Below are 27875 nucleotides of genomic sequence, written 5' to 3'. Positions count from 1 at the left end.
AATAAGATAAAGGGTCAAAGTTTGAAAACTCCAAGTCAAACGTAATGAATGTTGTAGTATTGATAAATTGCCCCTGAACAAGATGATGTAACTCCAATTTTCCTCTCTCTCCTCAATAAATCAAACTGTCAAATGTAAGTATTTAAGTTTAAAGTTTGACAGCAAAGGCTCACTGAAAATTTTTAAATTTCTCAACCTAGAAGGAAAGCATGTTACCTTTCAATATTAAAAAGACACACTTTTTCTGCTTAAAATTTTATTTTTCATAATTCCACTATCTGTACTACCTTTGAGAAGGCCAGTGTACTCTATGAAAAACTAGGTATGAACATAAATTCATTTCTCTCAGCCAGAGATCTGCAAATGGTTCCTGCAACAGGATAGCTAGTGTTTTTGGCTTTTGTGAGAGTAGCCACAGACATAGGTAAACAAATGGACGTGGCTATTTTAATTTCATGGATAAAAACAGGTTTCGGCTAGATTTGTATTTTGCAAACTCCTGCTCTAAAGCACACTTTTCCTATCTTTTGAATATAAAGAAAATCTACAGTTTTTACATTTGGGGCTTCTGATCAAGCAGTGATGGGCTTATGTTCAATAAGATCATTTAGATAAGACAAGCAAATATGCACCAGCTTGAAAACAATGATCTACATGAATGGAAGAGAGTTCTGAAATAAATACTTAGGGTAAAAGGTTGGAAATGTAGGCTGACACAATATATCCTTCTCTTTTGCAAGTTATCAACATCTTTTAGCACAACAGGTTTTATCATACCTGTTAACACATAGCCCATAATAGGGTAAGCATGAGAGCACATTTGATTATTATAGTAAATCATCTAATCCTCATTCAAATTTATTATTTGAAATTTCAAAACACAAAACAAAACCCACACCATATGGTACTGAGTCAACTTCTAAAGAGATCAGTATAAGATAAAAACACTGCAAAGCTAAATAGTTATATGGCATACATCCTCTGCTCAAGTTGCTACCATAACTAAAACCAGCAAAATGCAAAGCATGCACTAGGTAGCAACCCTGGTGAATTTCTACTGGTTATGACATGAAACAAAACTTACCCCTTCTCTTTTTCCTTTTCTCTCCATCTTCTCCAAGTTCACCTTCTTCGTCTTCATCTTCTTCTGACCCACTGATATCAGAGCCTGATATTTCTTCCCCTTAGATAGAAATTTAACACAATCGTTTTAGTCTGTATGGTGTCATTAGCTATTGAGAAAATGCCTGCATTGATTTTCTTCATTAAGATTTTTGTTGTCCCAAATATAAATTTAAATGTTTTTTAAAATGTTCCTAAGTAGTATATCACATAACCTAATCTGAGAACGAGATAAAAATACAGAGACTTTATTTAAAAATAAAGATTTTTTTTCCCCAGTCCTGGGGCTTGAACTCAGGGTCTGGGCATGGTCCCCGAGCTTCTTTTGCTCCAGGCTAGCACTCTACCACTTGAGTCACAGCGCTACTTTTGACTTTTTCTGTTTATTTGGTACTGAGGAATCAAACCCAGGTTTCACGCAGGCAGGGCAAACATTCTACCACTAAGCCACATTCCCAGTCCAAAATAAAGATTTTTTTTTAAACGCCCTAAAAAGAAGTTAAGTTTTAATTTAAAATTTCAAATCATACTGGGCACTAGTGGCTCACACCTGTAATCCTAACTATTCAGGAGACTGAGGTCTGAAGATTGCGGTTCAAAGCCAGCCTGGGTGGGAAAGACCATAAGACTCTTATCTCCAATAAACTAGCCAGAAAAGCCAGAAGTGGTGCTATGGCTGAAATGGTAGAGCATTAGCCTTGATCAAAAGAAACAAAAGAAAGTCAGGGATAACACCCAGGCCCTAAGTTCAAGTCCCAGGACACACACACGCACACACACACACACACACACACACACACACACACACACACACGAAAAATAAATGGATTCCACAAATACACACAGCCAACATAACTGAGAAATTAAGAATCTTATATTGGCTATAAATACCACCTAGTGGTCACACTTAAAGCACTGAATTTCATCATCTAAGATACAGTTCACTCATTGCCTTTCTTCAATAACCTTACTCTAGTTTATTGCACCAGCGAGGTCTCCAGGCATTTGTGAAGAGGCCAGCATCTCTGGATCCTGATGATGCAACCAGCTTCCACACAGGCCAGTAGGTGTCTCTGTTTCACTGGCTTGCAGAGGCTCTAGCATCAGAAGCCCATATGACCCCGCGTGGCAGTGCCAGGAGGGCCTCAGTACTTACCAATGAACTGGGAAGTTCTTGCTCTCATGAAGACTTACAAACCTTTCCAACCTGCTACCACTATTTTAGAAAATAATTTCCAAAATAGAATTTCACGTTCGCATTTCAGTATGAAAGCATAAGTATTTCATAGCCTTTAAGTGTATAAAGCTATGAAATGCAATTTCACTTGCAGCAAAGTAATTTACCCATAACTGTCTGATACCTTCTTATACTCCAAACAATAGTAATATATTAATCACAAAGCAGAATTCTGGTCATTTGCTTCTGAAAAACATATAATTTGTTGTTGTTGTTGTTGTTTTGGCCAGTCCTGGGGCTTGAACTCAGGGCCTGGGCACTGTCCCTGAGTCTCTTTTGCTCAAGTCTAGCACTCTACTGAGCTACAGTGCCACTCCTGGTTTTTTCTATTTATGTGGTGCTGAGGAATCGAACCCAGGGCTTCATGCATGCTAGGCAAGCACTCTTCCACTAAGCCACATTCCCAGCCTAGAATTTGCTCTTATACACAAATAAAAACTCATTATTATAAAAATCTACAAAAGGTTATGGGGATCAAAATAGTAATTTTAATAAAAAAAATTTTTTTTGTCGGTTGTGGGGCTTGAACTCTGGGCCTGGGTGCTGTTCCTGAGCTCTTCAGCTCAGTAGTTTCGGTAGTTAATAGGAGATAAGAATCTTCACAGACTTTCCTGCCCAAGCAGGCTTTGAACTGTGATTCTCAGATCTCAACCTCCTGAGTAGCTAGGGTTACAAGGTAAGAGCCACTGGCGCCTGGCTTAACCCATTTTTTATTAACATATACAAATACTGTATTATCTTACTTTAGCATAACAAAAATGTTAAAGTATGTAGGTACCAAGTTACTTTCTAGATTTTTTTTCTATTTTTTTTGTTCAGTGCTAGAGATTGACACTTAGCCCTTGTACATGCCAGACAAGTGCTCTACCACTGAGCTACATCCCCAGCCCAGATATTTTGATATTCTTCTAAGTACCAATGATTGAAGCTCAAAGGGCATTTAATACTGGTTTCTGTTGGAACATTTTGTGGTCAGCCAACACATTGTGAGCTGACATTAAGACTAATACTTCACAAAGAACTTACCTTCTTCAAGCTTTTTCTTCAATTCCTCTATTTCTTTCTGAAACTGACGAAGCAGAGCATCCTTTGGATCTTCATTAATTCTAGCTTTGTTTTTAATATTCTTAGCACGGTTGGCATACCGTAAAGTACTGATAGTTTCATCATAATTGTAATCTGCTGGCCCAATATTTGCACACTGTTAAATGAGAAATACAGATAGCTTTACGCTACCATTAATTAATACTACCTTTACAAGTATATCAAAACAATGTTTGAAGAAATACACATGCAATTTGACCTTTCTGAAAAGAATGTTCGCTGCATAGGTTTCTAAATGACAACACTGAAGGCTAATACACATGCTATATTACAAAAAGAGAGAGCCACAAATCAAAAGGGTAAAATAGCATTTTAAAAATTGATTATTTTAAGTTCTAGCCCCGACTTTTGAAGATGGCGACGGGGCAGTAGGGAAACGCCACAGCTCTCTCCAACCAAAAAGAGAGTTTGAGTTCCAACCTTTAATCTCCCCAAGAGACCGACAACAACAAAAAGACGAACACTCAGAGAAAAACCAGAGGTGGAAAATAACAAAAAAAGAAAGAGAGGAAAAGAAGAATTTCAGAACAGAGAAGAGCGAAGACCCCTCCCCCAACCTTTACTGGCCGCGCGGCAGTGCGCCAAGCCGCCGGCCAGCCGGCCCGGCGGGGGCTGCCGGAGCCACAGAGACACAGGGGGCTGCTTGCAGATCACCAGGTACCGGATTGCAGAACAGCGGATCGTCAGGAACAGAGAAACCTACCAGCCGGGAGTCTCCAGGAGGATCCCACCCCACCCATCACTCTCCACCGGAGCGGAGAGGCTCCATCCCGCCAAAGCCGCCCGGCACCAGCAGCAGACCACCCGCCCAATCGCGATCGCAACGACCCGGCGGGGGGCCGCCCAACCCAGCCCGCAACCACCCCAACTGAACTCGGACTGCAACAACAACTGACGGACTGCAACAACAACTGACGACCTACAGGGTGAGTACCCATCAGGGGACAGGGAATCCATCAAGGGAGACCAGAGCTGGAGGGAATCCCCAGACCCTGACCTAGACTCCCTACCCCAACACCCGGACCACAGGACCCACTAAAACTGGGAACTGTTTGAGAGCCCCACCAGCCGGTGGAGCACACTCTGCTGGCCAGGCCAGAGCAAGAGCGCCCCGGGAAGGGAGCTTAAATGCTCAAGCCAGGAACAGTGCCCCTGGGTCAAGACTACCAACAGTAGAAGAAATTTGAACTGTGTCCTCCAGGCTGCATAACCAAGGTGGTATACACATTAGCACAGGCCTAACGAGCGCGCTCCAGGCTGGGGCCGGAACCAGGCCAGGGGACCGGCGCCTGAACAAAGCAAAAAGGGTCAGAAGTGGGGCTGTGGCTCAAATGGTAGGGTGCCAGCCCTGAGCTGAAGAGCTGAGGGACAGCACCCAAACCTAGAGTTCAAGCCCACAACCAGCCCAAAACAAACAAACAAAAACACATCAGGAGCCCATAGCAGACTCCAGTATTTGGGAGAGTGCATCCAGAGCATCTGATCTTCCCAAGAGCACCCGCAGGAGCAAACACAAGCAGTCTAGGCTGCTCAACCCTTCCAAAGGCGGGAATTGCTACAGCAGAGAGCTGAGAATCCTAAGTGAATAGCAGCTGGAAATAGGCTCCCAACAGAATCCAGATCAGACACAGACTCTCTCTACCAATACAGAATCAGCAACCAAGCAAAGACAGACACACCAAAACAAGATTGAAGAGCAGTCTCCTGAACCCCCATGCGAAAATCACAGAGAAAAATCACAAGGTTTACCACTACCCAGGACAGCAAGCTCACCTCAAAAGCCAGCAGCCACGCAGGGGAGAGCCCCAGTGGGAGCAAAGCAGGAATGGAAGACAAAAACTACATCCAAGGGTTGCTGGAGGCAATGACTCAAGAAATAAAGCGAGAAATGGATCAGAAATTGAAAGAGCACAAGGATGAACTATCAAAAGATATACAGGATATCAAACAAAAATTGGATGCAAAAATAGAAGCTGCACAAACCTCAGTAAGAAGTGAGATAAACGCCAAATTAGAGGTAATGCATACTGATATCACCTCATTGAGAGGTGAGATCAGTACTCTGAGAACCAACATTGAATCCATAAAGGGATCCATTTCCACCATGCAAACCACAATAGAAGCCACGGTCAACAGAGTGAATGAAATGGAAGGTAGAGTGTCAGATACAGAAGACAGAATACACCAACTGGACCAAAAAGTGACAGATATGGAAAAATCACTCAAATTAAACCAAAGGGAAATTCAAGAGCAAGCAGATAATGCTAAAAAATTTAACCTTCGCATAATCGGAGTGGACGAAGGTGAGGAATTCCAGAGCAAGGGAATGCAACACCTATTTAACAAGATAGTCAATGAAAATTTTCCCCACCTCAAAAACGACCATCTTAACTACATCACAAAAGCTTATCGAACACCCAACAAGCAAGATCCCAGGAGAAACACTTCTAGGCACATAATAGTAACAATGATGGATCTGAATAATAAGGAAACAATCCTGCATGCAGCAAAAATGAAGAAGGAGCTATACTACAACGGGAAAAAAATTAGAATCACTGCAGATCTCTCCACACAAACAATGAATGCAAGAAAAGCCTGGGAAAGCACCATACGAGCCCTGAGAGCCAATAACTGCCAACCCAGACTGATATACCCGGCAAAGCTAGCATTCACATTCGATGGAGAACTGAAAACTTTTAATAGCAAAGAAAAACTAAATGAATACATAAACATTAAGCCAGCATTACAAAGAATTCTAAGAGGGGGGACACAACCTGAAGAAAGCAACCAGGAACTGGGACCTGCCCCAAACAGGCATTACTCAAAGTCTAACTGAGCAAGCACAGGAGGAAAGGAAAGAAGAAAAACTTAGGAAAACGGAATGGCAGGGACAACAATGCATCTCTCTATACTTTCTCTTAATATAAATGGGCTGAATTCGCCAATTAAAAGAAAACGAACTGAGGACTGGATCAGAAAACAAGACCCATCCATCTGTTGCCTTCAGGAGACCCACCTCTCAGCCAAACATACAAACAAACTCAGAGTGAAGGGGTGGAAAAGGATCTACCAATCAAATTCCCCCAATAAGAAAGCAGGTGTAGCTATCCTGATATCTGACAAAATAAACTTTTCATTAAAATCAGTACAGAAAGACAAGGACGGACATTACATATTAATAAAGGGAACAATCCAAGAGGAGGATATAACCATCATCAACTTATATGCCCCAAATATCGGTGCACCCAGATATGTTAAACAAATGCTCTCAAACTTACAGAATAAAATAGATCCCAATACGATAATACTAGGAGACTTTAACACGCCACTCTCACCAAAGGACAGGTCTACCAACCAGAGGATTGGCAAAGAAGCTACCGAATTAAGTGAGGCCATACTTCAAGCGGAATTAACTGACATCTACCGAGTATTTCACCCTAAAACAACACAGTACACATTCTTCTCAGCAGCTCATGGAACTTTCTCCAAAATAGACCATATCATAGTTCATTCAAGGAACTTAAGCAAATACAAAGGGATCGACATAATCCCCTGTATCCTATCTGACCACAGTGGAATCAAGCTAGCTCTCAATAACAAAGCATACCGCAGAAATTTCTCTAATACATGGAAATTGAACAGCACACTCCTTAACAAGGCCTGGGTAACAGAAGAGATCAGAGAAGAAATAAAGCATTTCCTAGAACTCAATGAAAATGAAAACACCTCACAAAGAAACTTGTGGGACACAGCAAAAGCAGTCCTGAGGGGCAAATTTATTGCCCTCAGTGCCCACATCAAGAGAATGGAGACAGACCAAGTAAATAATCTCATGTTGCAACTAAAACAGCTAGAAAAACAAGAAAAAATGGGACCTAAAGCTACTAGACGAAGCCAGATAACCAAATTGAGAGCAGAGATTAACCAATTAGAAAATCAGAAAACCATAACCAAAATAAACCAAACAAAAAGCTGGTTCTTTGAAAAAATAAACAAAATTGATGGCCCGTTGGCAAGATTAATTAAAAAAAGAAGAGAGGAAACCCATATTAATAGGATTAGGGATGCCACGGGAAACATCACAACACGTACCCAAGATATCCAAACAATTCTAACAGACTACTTTCAAAAGCTATACTCTCTAAAGGAAGAAAATCTGGCGGAAATGGATGCATTTTTAGAGAAATACAAGTTACCCAAACTGAGCAAAGAAGAAGTTAACCAATTAAATAAGCCAATATCCTATAATGAGATACAGGAAGCTATCAAAAGTCTTCCAACAAAAAAAAGCCCAGGACCAGATGGATTCACAGCAGAATTCTATAAGACCTTTAAAGAAGAACTAATACCCATACTCCTCAAGCTCTTCAGAGAAACAGAGAAGGAGGGAGCTATCCCAAACTCATTCTACGAAGCCAATATCACACTCATCCCCAAACCAGGCAAAGACCCAACCAAAAAGGAGAATTACAGGCCAATCTCCTTGATGAACACAGATGCAAAGATCCTTAACAAGATTCTAGCTAACAGAATCCAGAAACACATAAAAAAAATAATACACTATGATCAGGTAGGCTTCATCCCAGAGACACAGGGATGGTTTAACATACGTAAGTCAATAAATGTAATCCAGCATATCAACAGAGCCAAGGTCAAGAATCACATGATTATCGCCACAGATGCAGAAAAGGCCTTTGATAAAATTCAACATTCATTCATGCTAAAAGCTCTGGAGAAAATAGGAATAGAAGGAACATTTCTAAAAACAATAAAAGCCATTTATGACAGACCAATAGCCAATATTATACTTAATGGGGAAAAGCTACAACCAATCCTCCTAAAAACAGGAACAAGGCAAGGATGTCCACTGTCTCCACTCCTCTTCAACATAGTCCTAGAACCCTTAGCCAGGGCAATAAGGCAAGAAAAAGACATTAAAGGGATCCGCATAGGGAAAGAAGAAGTGAAACTATCCCTTTTTGCAGACGACATGATACTATACCTCCACGATCCCAAAAACTCCATCCCCAAACTTTTAGAAATCATAAGTCACTTCGGCAAAATAGCAGGATACAAAATAAACCCACAAAAATCAGTTGCCTTCCTATACACTGATAACGCACAGGAAGAGAGGGAAATAAAGGGAGCAACCCCATTCACAATAACCTCCCAAAAAATAAAATATTTAGGAATTAACCTAACCAAAGATGTAAAAGAACTATTTAATGAGAACTATAAAAAGTTAAAGAAAGAAATTGCAGAAGACACTAGGAAATGGAAAGACCTCCCATGCTCCTGGATAGGCCGACTTAATATAGTAAAGATGGTGATACTTCCAAAATTAATATACAAATTCAATGCAATTCCTATTAAAATCCCAATGACGTACATCACTGAAATACAGAAAACAGTCCAAAAATTTATATGGAACAACAAAAGACCTAGAATAGCCAAAACAATTCTAGGGGATAAAGACAATATGGGAGGGCTATCCATGCCGAACTTCAAACTCTACTACAGAGCTATAATCACAAAGACAGCATGGTACTGGCACAAAAACAGACCCGAAGACCAATGGAACAGAATAGAAGATCCAGATATAAATCCACAGGCCTACAGCCAGCTGATATTCGACAAAGGAGCCAAAGACATACAATGGAAGAAACACAGCCTCTTCAACCGCTGGTGCTGGGAAAACTGGGCAGCCACATGCAGAAAACTAAAAGTGGACCCCAGCCTATCACCATGCACCAACATCAACTCAAAATGGATTAAAGACCTTAACATTAAACCTGAATCTCTGAAACTACTGCAGGACAGAGTAGGAGAGACACTTGAACTAATAGGCACAGGAAGGAACTTCCTGAACAGAGTCCCAGGGTCACAACAAGTTGGAGAGAGACTCGACAAATGGGACTACCTTAAAATAAAAAGCTTCTGCACAGCTAAATCTATCGCAACTAAGCTAGAAAGACAACCAACTAATTGGGAAAAAATATTTACCAGCAATATATCAGACAAGGGGTTAACATCCTGTATATACAGGGAACTCAAGAAACTAATCCCTCCCAAACCTAACAAACCAATTACTAAATGGGCAAGGGAACTAAAGAGGGACTTCTCAAATGAAGAAATAAAAATGGCAAAGAAACACATGAGGAAATGTTCATCATCCCTGGTGGTGAAGGAAATGCAAATAAAGACAACCCTGAGATACCACCTTACCCCAGTCAGAATGTCCCACATCCACAAATCAGCCAACGACAAATGCTGGAGGGGATGTGGAGAAAGAGGAACCCTATTACACTGCTGGTGGGAATATACACTTATACAACCACTTTGGAAAGCAGTCTGGAGGGTCCTTAGAAAGCTAAAGATTGACCTCCCTTACGACCCAGTCATACCACTTCTAGGCATCTACCCTGAACAACAGGAACCAATATACAAGGACACGTGCACCTCCATGTTTATTGCAGCACTGTTCGCAATAGCTAGGATATGGAAACAACCTAGGTGCCCCACCACAGATGAATGGATCCAAAAATTGTGGTATCTATACACAATGGAATATTATGCAGCCATTAGAAATGACAAAATAATGGCATTTGCAGGGAAATGGATGGAGCTAGAAGGAATCATGTTGAGCGAGGTAAGCCAAGAACGAAGAGACAAACGGTACATGGTCTCCCTCATAAGTGGATGCTAAATCCAAAAGGTTAGGTGATACGACAAAACTAACAGGACTTAAGAAACAAAGAACTCCCGCTCATCTGGTTGAACCACTACTAAATATCCTCATGCTGCTGATCACAAATATGGTATATAACATGTGAACACTGTTATATATTACAGACTGTGGTAGACAATTTGCTCCAGGGAAGTTAGAATGAACTTGTGACTTTGAAATTATGTAATCATTTAATCACAATCAAAAAAAAAAAAAAAAAAAAAAAAGAACCTCGGGGAAGGGAGGGAGGGAGGGGATGGTAGGGGGAAAACAATGGAGGGGGTAACAATGTTCAAGAGGAAGTGTACTCATAACCTCACTCATGTAACTGTGACCCTCTGTATAGTAGCTTTACAATAAAAAAATAAAATAAAAAAAAAAAAAAAAAAAAAAATTGATTATTTTACTCTTTTGATTTGTGGCTCTCTTTTTGTAATACAACATAACTGTTATTCACATTAGTATGGGCATAAATTAGAATCTTAAATTTGCCTGAAATGAACAATACCATGAATTAAGTCTTACCATCATGGTTTTTGAGTTTCCGCCTAAGGAATCCTGAAGAAGACGAGTCAATTTAGAATTACGATAAGGCACGTGAGTGCTTTTGCCATCTACCAAAGCAGAAATCACATTACCCAGCGTGGAAAGAGAAAGATTGATTTTTGTAGCTTCTTTTAAGCGCTGCCCAGTAGCTCCAGTTTTTGCTTGTCTTTCTGAACCCTAGAAATAAAGAGATAAAACTGAAAAAACAACAGAATATTCATGTGTGTATCTGTGTGTGTGTATTGGGTCCTGAAGCTTGAACTAAGCACCTGAGTGCTGTATGTTAGCTTTTGTGAACAAGGCTAGTGCTCTAACATTTGAGCCATAGCTTCACTTCAAGCTTTTTGGTGTCTAAGTGAAGATCAGAGACTCATGGACTTTTTTGCCCGGACTGGTTTCAAACATGATCCTCAGATCTCAGCTTCATGAGTAGCTAGGATTGTAGGTTATAAGCCACAAGTGCCAAACAGCAGAATATTCTTTTTTTTTTTTTGGGGGGGGGGTCCAGTCGTGGGGCCTGAACTCTGGGCCCGGGCACTGTCCCTCAGCTCTTCAGCTCAAGGCTAGCACTCTACCACTTGAGCCACAGCACCACTTCCGGCTTTTTTCTTTTTGCTTATGTGGTGCTGAGGAATCGAACCGAGGGCCTCAGGCATGCAAGGCAAGCGTTCTACCACTGAGCCACCTTCCCAGCCCAAGCAGCAGAATATTCTTTCCAAAGATTTTTTGTTGTTGTTGGTTGTGGAGCTTAAACTCTGGACTTGGGCGCTGTCCCTCAGTTCTTCAGCCAAGGCTAGCGCTCTACCACTTGAGCCACAGCGCCACTTCGTTTTTCTGGTAGTTTATTGGAGATAAGAATCTCACAGCATTTCCTGCCCAGGCTGGTTTTGAAGCACAATCTTCAGTAATCAGCCTCCAAGTAACTAGAATTATAGGCATGTGCCACCAGCACTCAGTTCTTTCTGAACATTTTTACAAAAGTAATTTAACAGTAAGGTATCAAATGTGATGTCTGGACTTTGCTTTGAAATAACAAAGGAAGGGGTTAGGAAGGTGGCTCAGTGGTAGAGCACTTGCCTTGCATGCCTGAGGCCCTGGGTTCGATTCCTCAGCACCACATAAGCAGAAAGAAAAAAGCCAGAAGTGGAGCTGTGGCTCAAGTGGTAGAGCGCTAGCCTTGAGCTGAAGAGCTGAGGGACAGTGCCCAGGCCCAGAGTTCAGGCCCTATGACCGGACCCAAAAAAAAAAAAAAAGTAACAAAGGAAGAGAAGAAGTAGGGGAGAATAAATGAAAGGAGATTGACCATTTACTTTTTTTTTGGTCAGTCGTGGGGCTTGAACTCTGGCCCTGAGGCTTCAGCTCAAGGCTAACACTCTACCACTTGAGCTACAGTGCCACTTCTGGTTTTCTGTTGGTTAACTGGAGATAAGAGTCTTATGAACTTTCCTGCCTGGGCTGGCTTTGAACTGTGATCCTCAATCCTCAGATCTCCTGAGTAGCTAGGATTACACGTAAGAACCACCTAAGCCCTCCCATTTACTTTCCCGTGTACTTGAAATAGCCTCTAATACATAAGTGAAAGAGAGAGAATAACAATGTAAGTCACACCTCTATACTTTATCTTCTATTTACTTAAGAGATAAATGGATCACCAGAAGCAATCTTCCTTAAGTAAGACCCTGTTACTTACAGCAAGGTCTACAAGATGGAGCTTGCCCATCCTGACGTGCATGTTCCCATCGGCGCCCTTCTCACTACATTCGATGGTAATTGTAAAGATGGCATGGGAGCGAGAACTGTGTTCATTCATATTAGTTGCACCAACCGAACCTTTAATAACGAAAGGAACCCCTTAAAATTACAACAGCGAGCCTTGCATATCCATCAAATATTCACAATACTTAAAATACTTATACTTAAAATACTTAACTTTTTTCACAGTCAATGCCAGAGATCATGGTTAAACCATAAAACCACAGGTAGATTTAGCCATATGAAATCCCTCCCTTAATTTATGCTGATAATAAAAGAATTAGTAATGGTCCTCAGATACATTATTTTATACAAAGTACTTAATTTCAATCTCAAATATTAGTGTCTAATAACAAATAATTTACAAGGCTGGGTATAGTGATAAACACCTGCAGTCCTAGCTACCAGGGAGGCTCTGGGGAAGAGGATGGCTGAGGTCAGAAGTTCAAGGCTAGCTGGGGGCAACATGGTAGAACCATCTCTCTTTAAAACTATACACAGCCGGGCGGTGGTGGCTCACGCCTATAATCCTAGCTACTCAGGAGGCTGAGATCTGAGGATCGCAGTTCAAAGCCAGCCCGGGCAGGAGAGACCGTGAGACTCCTATCTCCAATAAACCACCAGAAAACTGGAAGTGGCGCTGTAGCTCAAGTGGTAGAGCGCTCGCCTTGAGCTGAAGAGCTGAGGGACAGCGCCCAGGCCCAGAGTTCAAGCCCCACGGCCGACCAAAAAATAAATAAATAAATAAAAATAAAATAAAACTATACACAAAAACAGAAACATACAAGCTAAGCACCAGAGGCTCTCACCTGTAATCCTAGCTACTAAAGAGGATGAAATCTGAGAATCACAGTTCAAAGTTAGTCCATGCAGGAAAGCCCTGAGTCTCTTATTTCCAAATAAGACACATTTTTTGTATGTATATGTGTATGTGTATGTACACACACACACACACACACACACACACACACACGTAAGACAAGTTATGTGGGGATAGAAAGAGAGAGCCGATACTGGGGCCTGAATTCAGCATTGTTCCTCAGCATACTTACTCAAGCTGGCACTCTACTACTGGAGCCACAGCGCCACTTCTGGCTTTTTCCTGGTTAATTTGAGATTGTGCCTGGCAACAAGTTACTTTAAATGTTTCCTCATTCAAAAAGTAGGACTAAGCCAGGCACCAGTGCTCAAGTCTGTTTTCCTGACTACCCAGGAGGCTGAGATACAAGGATCACAGTTCAAGCCAGCCCCAGCAGGAAATTCTGTGAGACTCTTATTATGTTCAATTAACTACTAAAAAGCCACAAGTGGAATTTGTGGCTTAAGTGGTAGAGTGCTAGCCTTAAGCAAAAGCTCAGGGAAAGTGCCCAGGCCCTGAGTTCAAGCCCCAGGACCAACACACACACACACACACACACACACACACACACACACACACACACACACACACACACACACACACACACACACACACACACACACACACACACACACACACACACACACACACACACACACACACACACACACACACACACGACTTAAATATCTTCACAAATTATGGTGAAGCTTAAAGGAGAGTCTTATAAAGCACTTAGCATAAACATTTTACCACTTACCAAGTGCTTTCTATTTTATCTATATTATATAGTTATAATATATAGAGATATATATAATAGAGATAGCAAATATGAATTTTAAAAAATGCCATTATTAAGAAGAAACAACATTTTGTTCTGTCTGGAAGCAATCTTTCATTTATATATGCTCCCTTCATAGTAAATAAAGAGATAGCATTTTCAAAACACCGACCATTCAGTGTCTATGGTGCAAAGTGCTATAGTTGCTTTGCTTTGCAATCAGCCTACTGAACATAGGGATGTTTAATCATAAGTAGGCATTACACTTACGGTTTTTGTGGCCTAATGTCATAATTCTATCCATATCATCAGCATTATTTACCACATAAGCTGATAAATCTTTGATATAAACTCCCACATCAGGCCTTTCTTTAACCTAAAAAAAAAAATACACACACAAGTAAGAGTTCACATTTGTATTGTAATTCTTCCATAGTTATTTACTGAGCATCTACTGTTTCTGTAAGATTGTGACAATATGGTCAGGAACACATAGATAACATACCTATACTCATGGAAGTAATTATTTACAGGGAAAATATGCCAATGACAAATTAGGGCCTTGGCACTGTCCCTGAGCTTTTTCGTTCAAGGTTAGCACTTTACCACTTGAGCCACAGCTCTTCTGGCTTTTTTGTTGCTTAATTGGAGATGAGACTCTCACAGACTTACTTTCCTTCCAGGCTGACATTAAACCATGATCCTCAAATCTCAGCCTCCTGAGTAGCTAGGATGACAGGCGTGAGCCATTGACTGGTGCCTGGGCTAGCATATCAATGTTTTAATGATGTATGTAAAAAATATTACAAGTACATTATTTTACTATCGAATGCATTTAAACTCAAAAGAAAAATGCTAACATTTACCAATAAGTATACTATATGTCAGGCATTGACTTTAATAGTCTTTTAAATTTGTTAATGTTGGCAATAAGCCAGGGAAATATATATCATTACCACTTCCAGTGCAATTCCAATATTGTTTTTTTTTGTTTTGTTCTGTTGATGGTGGTACTTGAACTCTGGGCTTGGGTACTCTTCAGCTCAAGGCTAGCACACTATCACTTGAGCCACAGTGCCATTTCCGGTTTTCTGGTGGTTATCTGGAGATAAGAGTCTCACGCATTTTCCTGCCCAAGTCAGCTTTGAACCATGGTCCTCAGATCTCAGCCTCCTGAGTAGCTAGGATTATAGGCGTGAGCCACCAGTGCCCGGCTCCAATACTGTTTTAAAGGTCATCTTTGTCTTATATCTTAAAATTCTAAAAATTTGGGAACATCTACCAAATTTACCACTCATTTATCAACTGACTCAGCAGTATGCCTTCAGTGGTTTACTCCAGATATGCCTGTGCTTGCAAGATGATATGTGTATAAGGCTATTTAAAATATTAAAAGTACTTTCTGTACAAAGAGGACATAATTGCTTTGGAAAGTACTCCAATTTCAATTTCCTTACCTCTAATCTCTGTGTCTGATCCTTGCCCAAAAGGTCACGAACTTCTTCATTATAGATTTCCAAATATGACACTCGAACCAAGAATCTATATATAAAATATTTTAGCACATAAGAGTAAAATATTTATAAGAACAGCTTGCTTATACTTGTACTGCTTTCCAATATTTATATATCTTAATATTAGAAAATAAAAATATTCTTTTACCTGGTATCTCCTTCTGCTTTGGCAATATGACCAAATATGTGAGCAAATGAATTGGGAATAATTCCTCTAAGTTCAGGAACAGCTCGAACACCTTCCATAGTAAAAGTTTTGCCTGTCCCAGTTTGTCCATATGCAAAAATAGTCCCTGAAAATGAGGCAAAGACTCAGTCACTGTTAGATTCAAATGGTATAGAACAATAGCTGTCAAAATTAATTCCTTTAGCTGGGTGCTGGTGGCTCATGCCTATAATCCTAGTGACTCAGGGGGCTGAGATCTGAGGATTGTGGTTCGAAGCCACCCAGGCAGAAAAGTCCTAGTGAGACTCTTATCCCACTCAAAAGCCAAAAGTGGCACTGTGGCTCAAATGGTAGAGTGTTAACCTTGAGCACAAAGATGCTCAGGGACAGCACCCAGGCCCTGAATTCAAGCCCTAGGACCAAAAACAAAAAACAAACAAACAAACAAAAAAACCCTTTGAACACTGTGATGTATTTTTTCTCCTGAATTCAAACTTTGTTCTGTTACAAATCTCACTTTTAAATTTTTATTAAGTAGTTATACAATGTACAAATCTCATTTTTACTATCAACATGTACAATATACACTCTGTGCTACATAAACATCACTGTTAAAAAAAAGCAGAGTCACAGACACTAGTGAGTCATGCATATAATCCTAGCTACTCAGGAGACTGAGACCTAGAGGACTACAGTTTGAAGCCAGCCAGGCAGAACAGTCTGTGAAACTCCATCTCCACTTAACCAGCAAAACACCAGGTGGTAGAATGCTGACCTAGCGTATGTAGGTAATGGGTAGTGGGGAAGAGACACAGAGGAAGATATATATACATACATATGCACAGTCACACACACACATAGCCTTTCTCTATATACATTCTCTATGTACAGAAAGAGAAGAGAGAGAGAGACACAGAGACACACAGAAAGAGCAAGCCCAAAAAAGACCCCTTAATTCTGTTAACTCAAAATTAAACCATTAACACTTCTACTTGAAGCAAGGTGGGAGTATCGTGACTCAGTTAACCTTCCCAGCTGAAACCAGAAGAGGTGAACATACATGAAGCAAGCTGAGGCCAGTGACTCACACTGGCAATCCTAGCTACTTAGGAGGCTAAAATCCAGAGAACTTTGATTTGAGGTGGACAGAAATGTTCAATAGATTTACCCAAAACAACCAGCAAAAAGCAGAGCTGGAGGCATGACTCAAGTGGCAGAATGCCAGCTTAGCAAGCATGAGGTCCTGAGTTCAAACCCCAGTACCGAAGAAAAACAATCACTGTTAATGATAAGCCTTTACTATAAACACTTTTGTTTAGCATTGGTTGATTGGTTGGTTGCTGGCTCTGGGGCTTGAACTCAGTGCCCCATGCTCACTGTTCGCTCAGGGCTAGCTCTCTACCACTTGGCCACATATCTAGCCCAGCCTCCAGGACTTTTCTGCTGGGGTGGCTTCAAAACCAGTCCTTGAATCTCAGCCTCCCAAGTAGCTAGGATTCTGGTGTATGCCACCAGAATCTGGCCTATTTTTCCTTTAAATAAGCTAAAATGTTGGTCACCTGGATGATTTGACTCAATCTACAGCTGCTATACTTTTTCGTTGTTGGTGGTGGTGGTGGTTGTGGGGCTTGAACTCTGGGCCTGGGTACTGTCCCTGCGTGCTTCAGCTCAAGGCAAGAGCTCTACCACTTGAGCCACAGCTCCACGTCTGTTTTTCTTGTGTAATTGGAGAGTCTCACAGACTTTCCTACCGGACTGGCTTTGAACCATGATCCTCAGATCTCAGCCTCCTGAGTAGCTAGGATTTTAGGTGTGAGCCACTAGCACCCAGCTATACTCTTCTTTAATGGCCTGACTGAGTGAAGGACTATCAGTCAAGTAGACAGCTGGACTGACCTATTGTTAGCACAAGCTGCTTTGAACACTATCAGATGCCCTGAAGAAACTACACGGTAACCACCACTGCCAATGCACACCTCTGGCTCCTGCAGTAGCAGCCATGACTGTTTCAAACAGCTCATGCTGAACTTTTTGCCACCACAAGTCTTTGTGAATTCTAGAAGACCCTGCAGCCATTTCCAAACCAGAGGAGAAGTAATTCCATGGTTGCACAGCTGAAAGACACGTGACTGGTACAAACACAGTCCTTCATTTGTATGGAAGGACTTACAGGATTGGTGCGATGGTCCCTTGTCTACAAGAGGGATGGTGCTATGAGCAAACTCAGTCTTTCGCTGCCTTGATTGGTACAAGACCTTCTAGCCACACCCATGTTTTACTATATATGTAGGAAGTTAGCCCACAAACACTCTCCTGTGCTGTCCCCCTGGTGGTATAACACAAGACCCAATAAAAGGCTTCTTTCTCTCTCTTTCTTATTTTTAATCTTTATCACTAGTTAAGCAGATTGAGCTAGTGGCAGAAGCAGCAGTTCTATTACAACAGAGAAGGCAGCAGCACTGGCAGCAGCAACCATGGCAGTAGCAAGGAGAGACAGCTCGAGTTCCAGAAAGCAGACAAGGAAGGAATGATGGAGAGTAGAGATAACAGAGACAATAAAGGCTGTGAAAAGCTGAAGATGAGACACTGGGCTCTGGTCACCAGAAGAGTTCCAGAGAGTTGCCAAGCGTTAGGGACCGAGGTTGCAGATGGCCTAGGCCTGAAAGATTAAACACTAACTTCTGTCAGGGGCTGAGGATCCCAACACCCTAGGCCTGAGTGCCATAACAGTAGGGTTATGAGAGTAGAGTTGGGAGTTCCAGCCCTTAAGGCCTTCATAAGAGCTGTAACACTAGAAGGCACTGCCTCTTGCTGCCTGCGGCTGTCCGCTGCTAGTAGAAAACAAGGATTACAATAGCTGCTAAATGCCAGGCTCTCTGGTGGTTGAGCCAAGTGGGGTAAGTCTCCAACTTGAGTATCCAAATCTATAAGTTTGTCATCTGAAGCCAGGAGTAACAGGCTTCCAGCTCTTAGGGTTTAAAGCTGTAGCCTCTGGGTCTATCAGTCTAGCCTCAGGCCTTGGGCACTCAAAAACCAGCAATGCCAGCATAGGAAAAGCTTCTCATTTACCCACAACTCCTATCTGAGCAGAGCAAAAGAATCCCATCCAGCTGGTGGCAATATTTTCATACTCAAAATGAAAAGAATTAAGCATGCCACAGATTCTGTGTGACCAATGGGAAAAGAATCTTCAAAGCCTGCATCAGGTTTTCTTGAAATGTTGCTTCATATACCTTTCCCCTATACAGATTGTTTTTCCTTTTTTTTTTTGGCCAGTCCTGGGGCTTGAACTCAGGGCCTGGGCACTGTCCCTGAACTTCTTCTGCTTAAGGCTAGCATTCTACCACTTGTACCACAGCACCACTTCCAGCTTTTTCTGCTTATGTGGTACTGAGTAATCAAACCCAGGGCTTCATGCATGCTAGGCAAGCAGCCTATTTTTCCTTAAGTACTAGAATATAATAAGTCTTATGAATCCTCCAAGTCATCACTGAATCTGGGATAATCATCAGGATAGACCTCTAATGCAGCTACTTATTAGAAATATGCTTTCAGAATAATGTCATCTGCAATGAAATGGATAGACCTAGAATAAATCATGGTAAATGAGGTAAGGCAAGCTCGGAGAGGTAAATGGCACATGTTTTCTCTCATATGCGGAAGCTAGATCTAAAATACATGATAAATTATACAGGTCTCACACAGTGAGACCAAAGGAGGAACACGAAGGCACAATGCCTCCCTGCCTCTGATCATATAATATTTATCAAAATGAACTCCAGGAAATGGAAACACGTTTTTTTTTCTTTTCTGTGTGTTTATCCATCTTTGGGGGGCAAAGGAAGACATAGAAATGGTAGGACAAAGGGTGAACAAATGCAGCAGTGGTACTCAATACAAATAAACTATAGAACTTGTGAGTAGGGTGCTGGGAAGGTGGCTCAGTGGTACAGTGCTTGCTTTGCATGCATGAGGCCCTGGGTTTGATTCCTCAGCACCACATAAGCAGAAAAAGTCAGAAGTGATGCTGTGGCTCAAGTGGTAGCGCTAGCCTTGAACTGAGGGATAGCACCCAGGCCCCAGAGTTCAAGCCCCATGACCAACAAAATCAAAATAAAAAAAATACAGAACTTGTGAGTAGGGATGAGAGGGAAAAACTGGGAGAGAGCGAAGGAAGGGGTGATGTATTCCAAAAAAGAAATGTACTCACTCAGTACCTGGCTTATGAGACGGTAACCCCTCTGTACATCACCTTTATAATAACAATAAAATAAATTGATTTACACAAAGAAATGTGCTTTCAATAAAAAAATAATTAGGTTAGAAGGATGGAAAAAGATATGCCATATTTCTGTCAAACAATAGAGAGCTAGAGTATCTGTGTTAATACCAGACAGAGCAAAGTCCACAGCAAAGAATGTCATCAAGGATAAACTTCATAATTAAAAAGAGGTTAATTCATCAAGATGATATAAAAATCTAAGCATTTACACACTGGCTCAAGGAGATTCAAAATACATGCAAAAAATTCTGATAGAACTGTAAGGTATGTGCAAATAAGAAAACAGAGAATTAAGCACTTCTCTCAATAATTGATAAACCAAGTTGACTGAAAATAAGTAAGTACATGGAAGAAGCTGAACAACACTATCAAACAATTTGATCTAATAATAGACATTTATAGAATACTCCATCCAACAACAGAATATACACCCCTAATTATAGGTTATATCCTAGAATGTGAAACAAGTCTCAAAATTATTTTCTCTGACTGAAATAGAATTAAATAAAAATCTCTGGAAAACCTCAAAATATCTGGAAATTAATACATTTTTAATTAATCAAGCGATCATAGACAAAATAATGAAGTCCTAAGGTAGAAAATATTTAAAACTGCTTGAACATGAAAACATGTCAACCCTATTAGATGCCCTAAAACAGTCCCTGGAGGATAATTCATGCCAAATAAATTCCTGCATCAGAAAAGAGCTCTGAAAACGACAAACACAGCATCCACTTCGAGAAAGTACAAGAACATCAAATGGAACCCAAAGTAGAAAAACAATAAACATCAACACAGAAAATAACGAAATAGAAAACACAGGAAAGATAAAAATTAATTTTAAAAAAACTTTCTCTCAAAAGATCAGTAGATAGATAAACTTCTAGTTAATCTAAACAGGATAAAAAAGGGAAGACACAAACCACTCTTTTCAAGAATGAAAAAGGCAATATTATTGCACTGTAACATACTAAATATGTTAAATAACTTCTTGCCAATGGAGTATCAACTTCAATGAAATATACAAATCCCATGACAGAAAATTATCAAAACTCACTCAAGAAAACATAAACTGAGTATCCACAAATCTATTCAATAGATTGAATCTGGTAAAATTTACAAACCTTCTCACCCAGACAGGTGGCTATATAGATGAAGTCTATCAACTATTTAAAGGAGAAATACTAATTCTAGGCAAATTCTTCTAGAAATCTGAAAAGGAAATAATCCTCAACTCATTTTCTACAACAACATTAGTCTCATACCAAAATCAGATAAAACTTTACAAGAAAACTACATCATATATCTCTCATGAATACAGATGCAAAATTCTGCCAAAGCAAATTAACCATTTTTTTGCTTTTTCTTTTTTATCTTGTGACAGTCCTGGGGCTTTAACTCAGGGCCTAGGTGATGTCCCTGAGCTTTTTTGCTCCAGGCTAGTGCTCTACCCTTGAACCACAGCTCTACTTCTGTTTTTTTGCTAGTGAATTAGGGATAAAAGTCTCAAGGACTTTCCTGTCAGGGCTGGCTTTGAACTGCAACCCTCAGATCTCAGGATTACAGGTGTGAGCCACCAGCACTTGGTTCAACTTCATATATTTTCTACAACTCATCAAACTTTACAGATACAACAAATGAATTTGTAGAGCATTAATATTATATCTCAATAATTTTTTAAAGTAAGTTGCATGTTCACTTACCATTGTAACCTTCAAGAACAGAATCAATAATGGGTCTTGCAGTTAAGTTGTAAACGTCCAATTGTTTACTGTCTGGTCCGAAAACAGTATCAAAAGTAAATGTCTTTGGAGGCTCATTGGAAGAATCAGTCTTATGAACAGTAATTGTTCCCCTCATCTCGTCCACGCTGACGGCCTGTCTGTAGTACATTGCCTTCTCTCGTTCATTGAGGGGCCGGCACCTAACAACCACCTTCACATTATCACAGCTCTCGGGCTTCTCCGATTTATTGATCTGGTGGAGACAATATTAACAAATAATGAAAAGACCATTTAATTTTTCCCTTGCCATGTCAAATTTCTAATTTGAAAAAGATTATTTTGCTGTTTCAGTGCTTTACTAAAAAGATACAAATAAGAAAATAGTTTCTTTTGAAAAAGATTATTTTGCTGTTTCAGTGCTTTACTAAAAAGATACAAATAAGAAAATAGTTTCTTTTGCAGTACAAAAGAGGGGAGAGGGAGGGATCTAACTTGCATCTGTAGCAAATGCTGTCCAAGGAGAAAATAGCTAGTATATTATTGATTGTCTTTCTGCACGAAAGTCCTGACATCCTCTTAGAACTTCTCCCTGTGGGAACCATAGGCAAACGTGTTTAACAAGTTTAAATCAGACTATATAATAAGGCCTTCTTTCTTTTTATTTTCTACATATCAGTAAAAATTGTAATCATATACCCATATATGGCTTATCCTCACAGAAGACAACAGTAAATTAAGGACAGAAAAATCCAATGGTAGAGAAAAATGTCTTAGTATTGACGTGTGTATCTATAAATAGGACTTTTGAAATTTTACATAATTAAGAATCTGTGATCAGGACTGGGAATGTAGTTCAGTGGTAGCATGAATAAAGCTCTGGGTTCAATTCCTCAGTTCCACATAAACAGAAAAAGCTGGAAGTGGCACTGTGGCTCAAGTGGTAGAGCACTAGCCTTGAGCAAAAGAAGCTCAGGGACAGTGCCCAGGCCCTGAGTTCAAGCCCCAGGACTGGCGGGAAAAGACAAAAATCTGTGTTCAAACACAATCCTATCACTGAAATTAGGTATTCAGTTCTGACTGCTTCAGGTACTCTTCTATGCATTAAAAAGAAATAAATAGAAGCCATTGCCAGTGACTTTGACATTGTCATTGACAAGTAACAGATAATATCAATACACTTCTCTCTATCACGGCCTTTATCCACTGTCCTTTGATGAGACACCCCCCCACCCCCCGCCTTGTCTGGGCCTTAGATTATGGCCTCCTAACTCTATTCTTACATTTAATTAACCTGCCTGTTGTGCCAATCAGTGTCCACATAACGTTAGTCCTGTCACAGACAATTACTCAATGGCGTCTTATGAATCTTACAATAAGAATAAGAAATGTAAAGGTAAAATGCAAAATGGCTCCCATCCATGTCTGCTTCTCTAGCCTTATTTCACAAAATCCCTCAAACCCAAACACCCTGAACTCATGGTATTTTCTACTCATCATGCTCCTCCACCTCCACCACTGGCCTTTTTTTCTTTGGTCCTTCCTTTCTGCCTTTTCTTTCTTTTTTGTGCCAGTACTAGAACTAGTACTCATTGCCTGGACACTGTCCCTTAGCTTTTTCTGCTCAAAACTGTTACTCTATCACTTGAACTACATCTCCACTTCTGGCTTTTTTGAGGGTTAACTGGAGATAAGAGTCTCCTGGACTTTTCTACCCACGCTTGCTTCAAATCATGATCTTCAGATCTCAGCCTCCAGAGTACCTAGAACTATAGGCATGAACACCAGTAATACCCAGCCACTCCTACTCCCCCCCCCCCACCGCCACCTTTTTTTAAAAAATCTGTCATGGGGCTTGAACTCTGGACCTGAGCGCTGTCCCTCAGTTCTCCAGCTCAAGGCTAGCACTCTACCACTTGAACCACTGTACCACTTCCAGTTTTCTGGTGGTTTATTGGAGATAAGTGTTTCACGGACTTGGGGCTCAGTGGTAGAGCGCTTGCCTTGCACGCATGAGGCCCTGGGTTCAATTCCTCAGCACCACATAAGCAGAAAAAGCCGAAGTGGCGCTGTAGCTCAAGTGGTAGAGCGCTAGTGTTGAGCTGAAGAGCTGAGGACAGCACCCAGGCCCAGATTCAGGCCCCAAAACCAACCAAAAAGAAAAAGAGCTTCACGGACTTTCCTGCCCAGGCTGGCTTTGAACCTCGATCCTCAGATCTCAGCCTCCTGAGTAGCTAAGATTACAGGCATGAGTCACCGGTGCCAGGCTTACTACTAGGCTTTTTTTAGGTTGCTTAAACCTGGAACATTCCTCAGTACTCTCTACATTTAGATAGCATCTATTTATCCTTCAGATCTCAGCACAATAGCCACTTCTTTTGGGAAAACTTCACTGACTAGTCAACTGCTTTTTTTTTTTAAAGGCTTAAATGGTGTCCTGCTCTCCTCATCCAAGAGCACACGTTTACTTTAGTTTGTTCCTCATTTTATTAATCTCTTTCTATCTTCACCATACAGGCAAACAAGTAGTGAAGGGACTGAATTTAGCTCACAAGTATTTTAATTAGTTGCTAAAATTGAGCGATTCCACAGAAATAATAAAAGTCTTTTGGGATAAAAAGTAGATGATGTACATCTGTGTAGGCCAGCATTCCCATATGGCAATACTCTGCAATTCATCACACTTTAATCCTATTGTATGCTAGCCATTTACTTCATTCATTAAGACTAAATATCTTGTGAGGGTGCCAGTGGCTCACACCTATAATACTAGCTACTCAGGAGCCCCAGCCTTCAGCAAAAGAGCTCAGGGATAGCACTCAGGCCCCAGAGTTCAAGCCTCATGACCAACAAGAAAGAATAAAAAAGACTGTGTCCTATGTCTGTAAATGTGTATGATTCTTCCTCTGCCCAAGAATACAAGCTTAACTTGAGCTGAAGAGCTGAGGGACAGTGCCCAGGCCTGAGTTCAGGCCCCAAGACCGAACCCAAAAAAAAAATACAAGCTTAAACCAGGTGCTGGTGGCTTACAACTTGAATCCAACTACTCAAGAGGCTGAGATCAGAGGACCCTGGTTTGAAGCCAGTCTGAGCAGATATCTCAAGAGACCCTTAACTCTAACCAGCAAATAACCAGATGTGGAAAGGTAGCTCAAGTGGTTGAGTGCCAGCCTTGACCAAGGACACAAACTGATTTTGATACATTTGGTAAATTCTCAAGAGAGAATGTGAGGCCTTCAGTTCAAGGCCCAGTACTACCATTTAAAAAAAAAAAAAAATAGGGGCTGGGAAGATGGCTCAGTGGTAGAGCGCTTGCCTTACATGCCTGAGGCCCTGGGTTCGATTCCTCAGCACCACATAAGCAAAAAGAAAAAAGCCGGAAGTGGCACTGTGGCTCAAGTGCTGTAGAGTGCTAGCCTTGAGCTGAAGAGCTGAGGGACAGCGCCCAGGCCCAGAGTTCAGGCCACAACCGGACCCAAAAAAAAAAAATACGGGCTGGGAAGGTGGCTCAGTGGAAGAGCGCTTGCCTTGCATGCATGAGGCCCACATAAGCAGAAAAAGCTTATGCTCAAGTGGTAGAGCACTAGCCTTGAGCTGAGGGACAGCGCCCAGGCCCAGAGTTCAGGCCCCACAATCTCAAAATTTAAAAAAAAAAAAAAATAGCTGGGTGCCAGTGGCTCTTCCCTATAATCCTGGATAGTCAGGAGGCTAGGGGATTGCAGTTCAAAGCCAACCCAAGAAAGAACGTCCATGAAATTCTTATCTCCATTCCACTATCAAAAGGGCCTGAAGTGGGGGCTGGGAAGGTGGCTCAGTGGTAGAGTGCTTGCCTTGCATGCATGAGGCCCTGGGTTCAATTCCTCAGCACCACATAAGCAAAAAAAGAAAAAAGCCGGAAGTGGTGCTGTGGCTCAACTGGTAGAGCGCTAGCCTTGAGCTGAAGGGCTGAGGGACAGCGCCCAGGCCCAGAGTTCAGGCCCCACGACTGGAGCCCCCCCCCCCCAAAAAAAAGCCTGAAGTGGACCTGTGGCCCAAGTGGTAGAGCACTAGTCTTGAGGGGGAGGGGGAACCAAGGTCCTGAGTTCAAGCCTTGGGATGCCAGGATGCTAACCATGACCCTCCCCACCCCAAAAAAAGACAAGCTTCTCTCTTTCCAAAGTCAACAATATCAACCACATTTGAATCAGTAACTTGGTAACTGAAGGAAAAAAGAACAAACAGAATCTAGGAACCGATTTTAACATTTACCTCTAACAGTAACATTGAATACTAAACGTCCAGCGCTGTCCTTCAAGTCTCCAGTACCTGATCTTATTTCATCTTGATACTATTCCCAAGAGGAGACGTTTAATTACGTGGGCTCACTAAGGGGCCCAGGCAGCTTAAATAACTGAGGCCTCGGTGACCAATACCTAACCGTCTATGGCCCAAGTTCTCTCCATGACCCTTTCATCATCATCATCATCATCATCATTATTTCGATTATTATTATTATTATTTAGATTTACAACACCCCCCCCCCCAGGAAGACACCACAACCATCCGTGAAATCCTGGCGGGTGGACACACACACACACACACACAAAGACACCCACGGGCGGCATTCTGCACCGTAAGCCACAGCGCCACGACCGGAATGACAGCTTGAGCCCAGGAGAACTCCCCCCCCCCCCCCCCCGCCCCGAGTCCAGGAGCCTGGAACACGGGCTCCGCGGAGCGTGCAGAGGCCACGCGGGGCGCCCGGCATCCCAACGACCCTCGGCGGCCTTCCCCGCGCAGCGGCCGGCGGGGCCAGGCACCGGATCGCGGCCCCACGGGACGCAGCGGGGGCCAGGCGACCCGGCCTCCTCCCCGGCGCCTCCCGAAGCGAGCCGGACCCCCCCCCACCACGCCCCGACGGACCCCGCGGGGGGGGGGGGGCAACCCGGGCCGGTTCCCTAAAACCGCCCAGGCTCAGGGGTGCCCGGCCCCGCCCCACCGCGCCGCCCGCCCTCCCGCTCGCGCTTCTATGGCAACGGCCGCGCCCCCGAGCCAGGCCGCTGGGATGAAGAACCCCAGCGTCTGGAGCCGCGCTCTCCTCACCGGCATCTTGGCTCCTTTCCCGTACCCCCGGCGGACGCCTCCGCTCGGGGTGGGGTGGGGGGGGGGGGTGCAACCCAACGACACCCGGGTTCGCGGGAGAGGCTGGCGATAGACGACTGAAGCACCTTGGCGCCCTCGAGACTGCGGCTCCCCGGGCGAGAACGCGCAGTGCGCAAGCGCACTCGGAGCTCGCCCCGCCCAATCCCTGGTCTCCCAGTTTCCACCCAGTCTCTAGCACTACGCCTGCGCAGAAGCTTTCCGAGTCCATCTCCGAGGACGCCTGACTGAGGCCGCGCCTGCGCAAAGCGTTCCCCGGCCATCTCCTAGGACGCTGGGCTTGGAGGCCGCGCCTGCGCGGTGCTGCCATTCCGCTTGGTAGCTCCTGTCTATAATCCTAGAGCCTGAGATCTGAGGATGGAGATTCGAAGGCAGCCCGGGCAAGGAAGTCCGTGAGCCCCTCATCTCCAATTAACCACCAAAAAAAAAAGAGGGAGGAGGAGGAGGCGGGAAATGGGGCTGTGGTTCAAGTAGTGGAGCGCTAGCCTAGAGCAAAGCACGCTAATGGACGGCACCCAAGCCCCGAGTTCAAGCCCCGGGACCAGCATCGACAAAACAAATCTTTTAAATTAAAAAAAAGTCATTTTGCCTTCCCGAATTCCTGTTTCATAGTCTTCCTCCTTGAAGTAGATCTGAGAAATAAGTAGATCTGAGTCGACCTACTTCATCGTCTTCTCGTTCATCGCCTTTCTTTAAACTAGAATACACATTTCATATGTTCTCTGGTCTTCGTATTTTTCTTCCCGGCACCTTTATCGACAGTCGGACTTCCAGACGCAACGACTAATGAGATTAAATACACTCTGAACTCCCATGTGAAGGAGGGATCGATGAGGTCTTTTAGAGATCGAATGAAGCACCAGTCACCATGTAGGCTTCCCCCCCACCTCCCAGGCTGCCAACCAGATCACCAGCCACCCCTCTT

General features: G+C 42.4%; 1 protein-coding gene across 1 annotated transcript in view; it reads right to left on the bottom strand.

Annotated features, from left to right (window-relative positions):
• Kif3a (kinesin family member 3A) overlaps positions 1–26967 on the bottom strand; it is a 45245-nt gene extending 18278 nt beyond the window's left edge. Inside the window, exons 1-9 of the mRNA XM_042688846.1 lie at positions 26894–26967; positions 21794–22067; positions 15791–15935; positions 15586–15670; positions 14399–14504; positions 12427–12566; positions 10716–10913; positions 3386–3560; positions 1085–1183 (exon numbers count right to left, since the gene is read on the bottom strand). Of these exons, the coding sequence (XP_042544780.1) occupies positions 1085–1183; positions 3386–3560; positions 10716–10913; positions 12427–12566; positions 14399–14504; positions 15586–15670; positions 15791–15935; positions 21794–22067; positions 26894–26899 (1228 nt within the window). The 5' untranslated portion in view covers positions 26900–26967. The remainder of the gene's footprint in view (positions 1–1084; positions 1184–3385; positions 3561–10715; positions 10914–12426; positions 12567–14398; positions 14505–15585; positions 15671–15790; positions 15936–21793; positions 22068–26893) is intronic.
• Positions 26968–27875: the final 908 nt, after the last annotated feature.

The sequence above is a fragment of the Dipodomys spectabilis genome, unplaced genomic scaffold (genome assembly GCF_019054845.1).
Source record: "Dipodomys spectabilis isolate Male_0828 unplaced genomic scaffold, ASM1905484v1 ptg000119l, whole genome shotgun sequence".
Taxonomy (NCBI): Eukaryota; Metazoa; Chordata; class Mammalia; order Rodentia; family Heteromyidae; genus Dipodomys; species Dipodomys spectabilis.
Note: the sequence above shows the minus strand (reverse complement) of the source record. Positions and strands in the feature narration are given on the sequence as shown.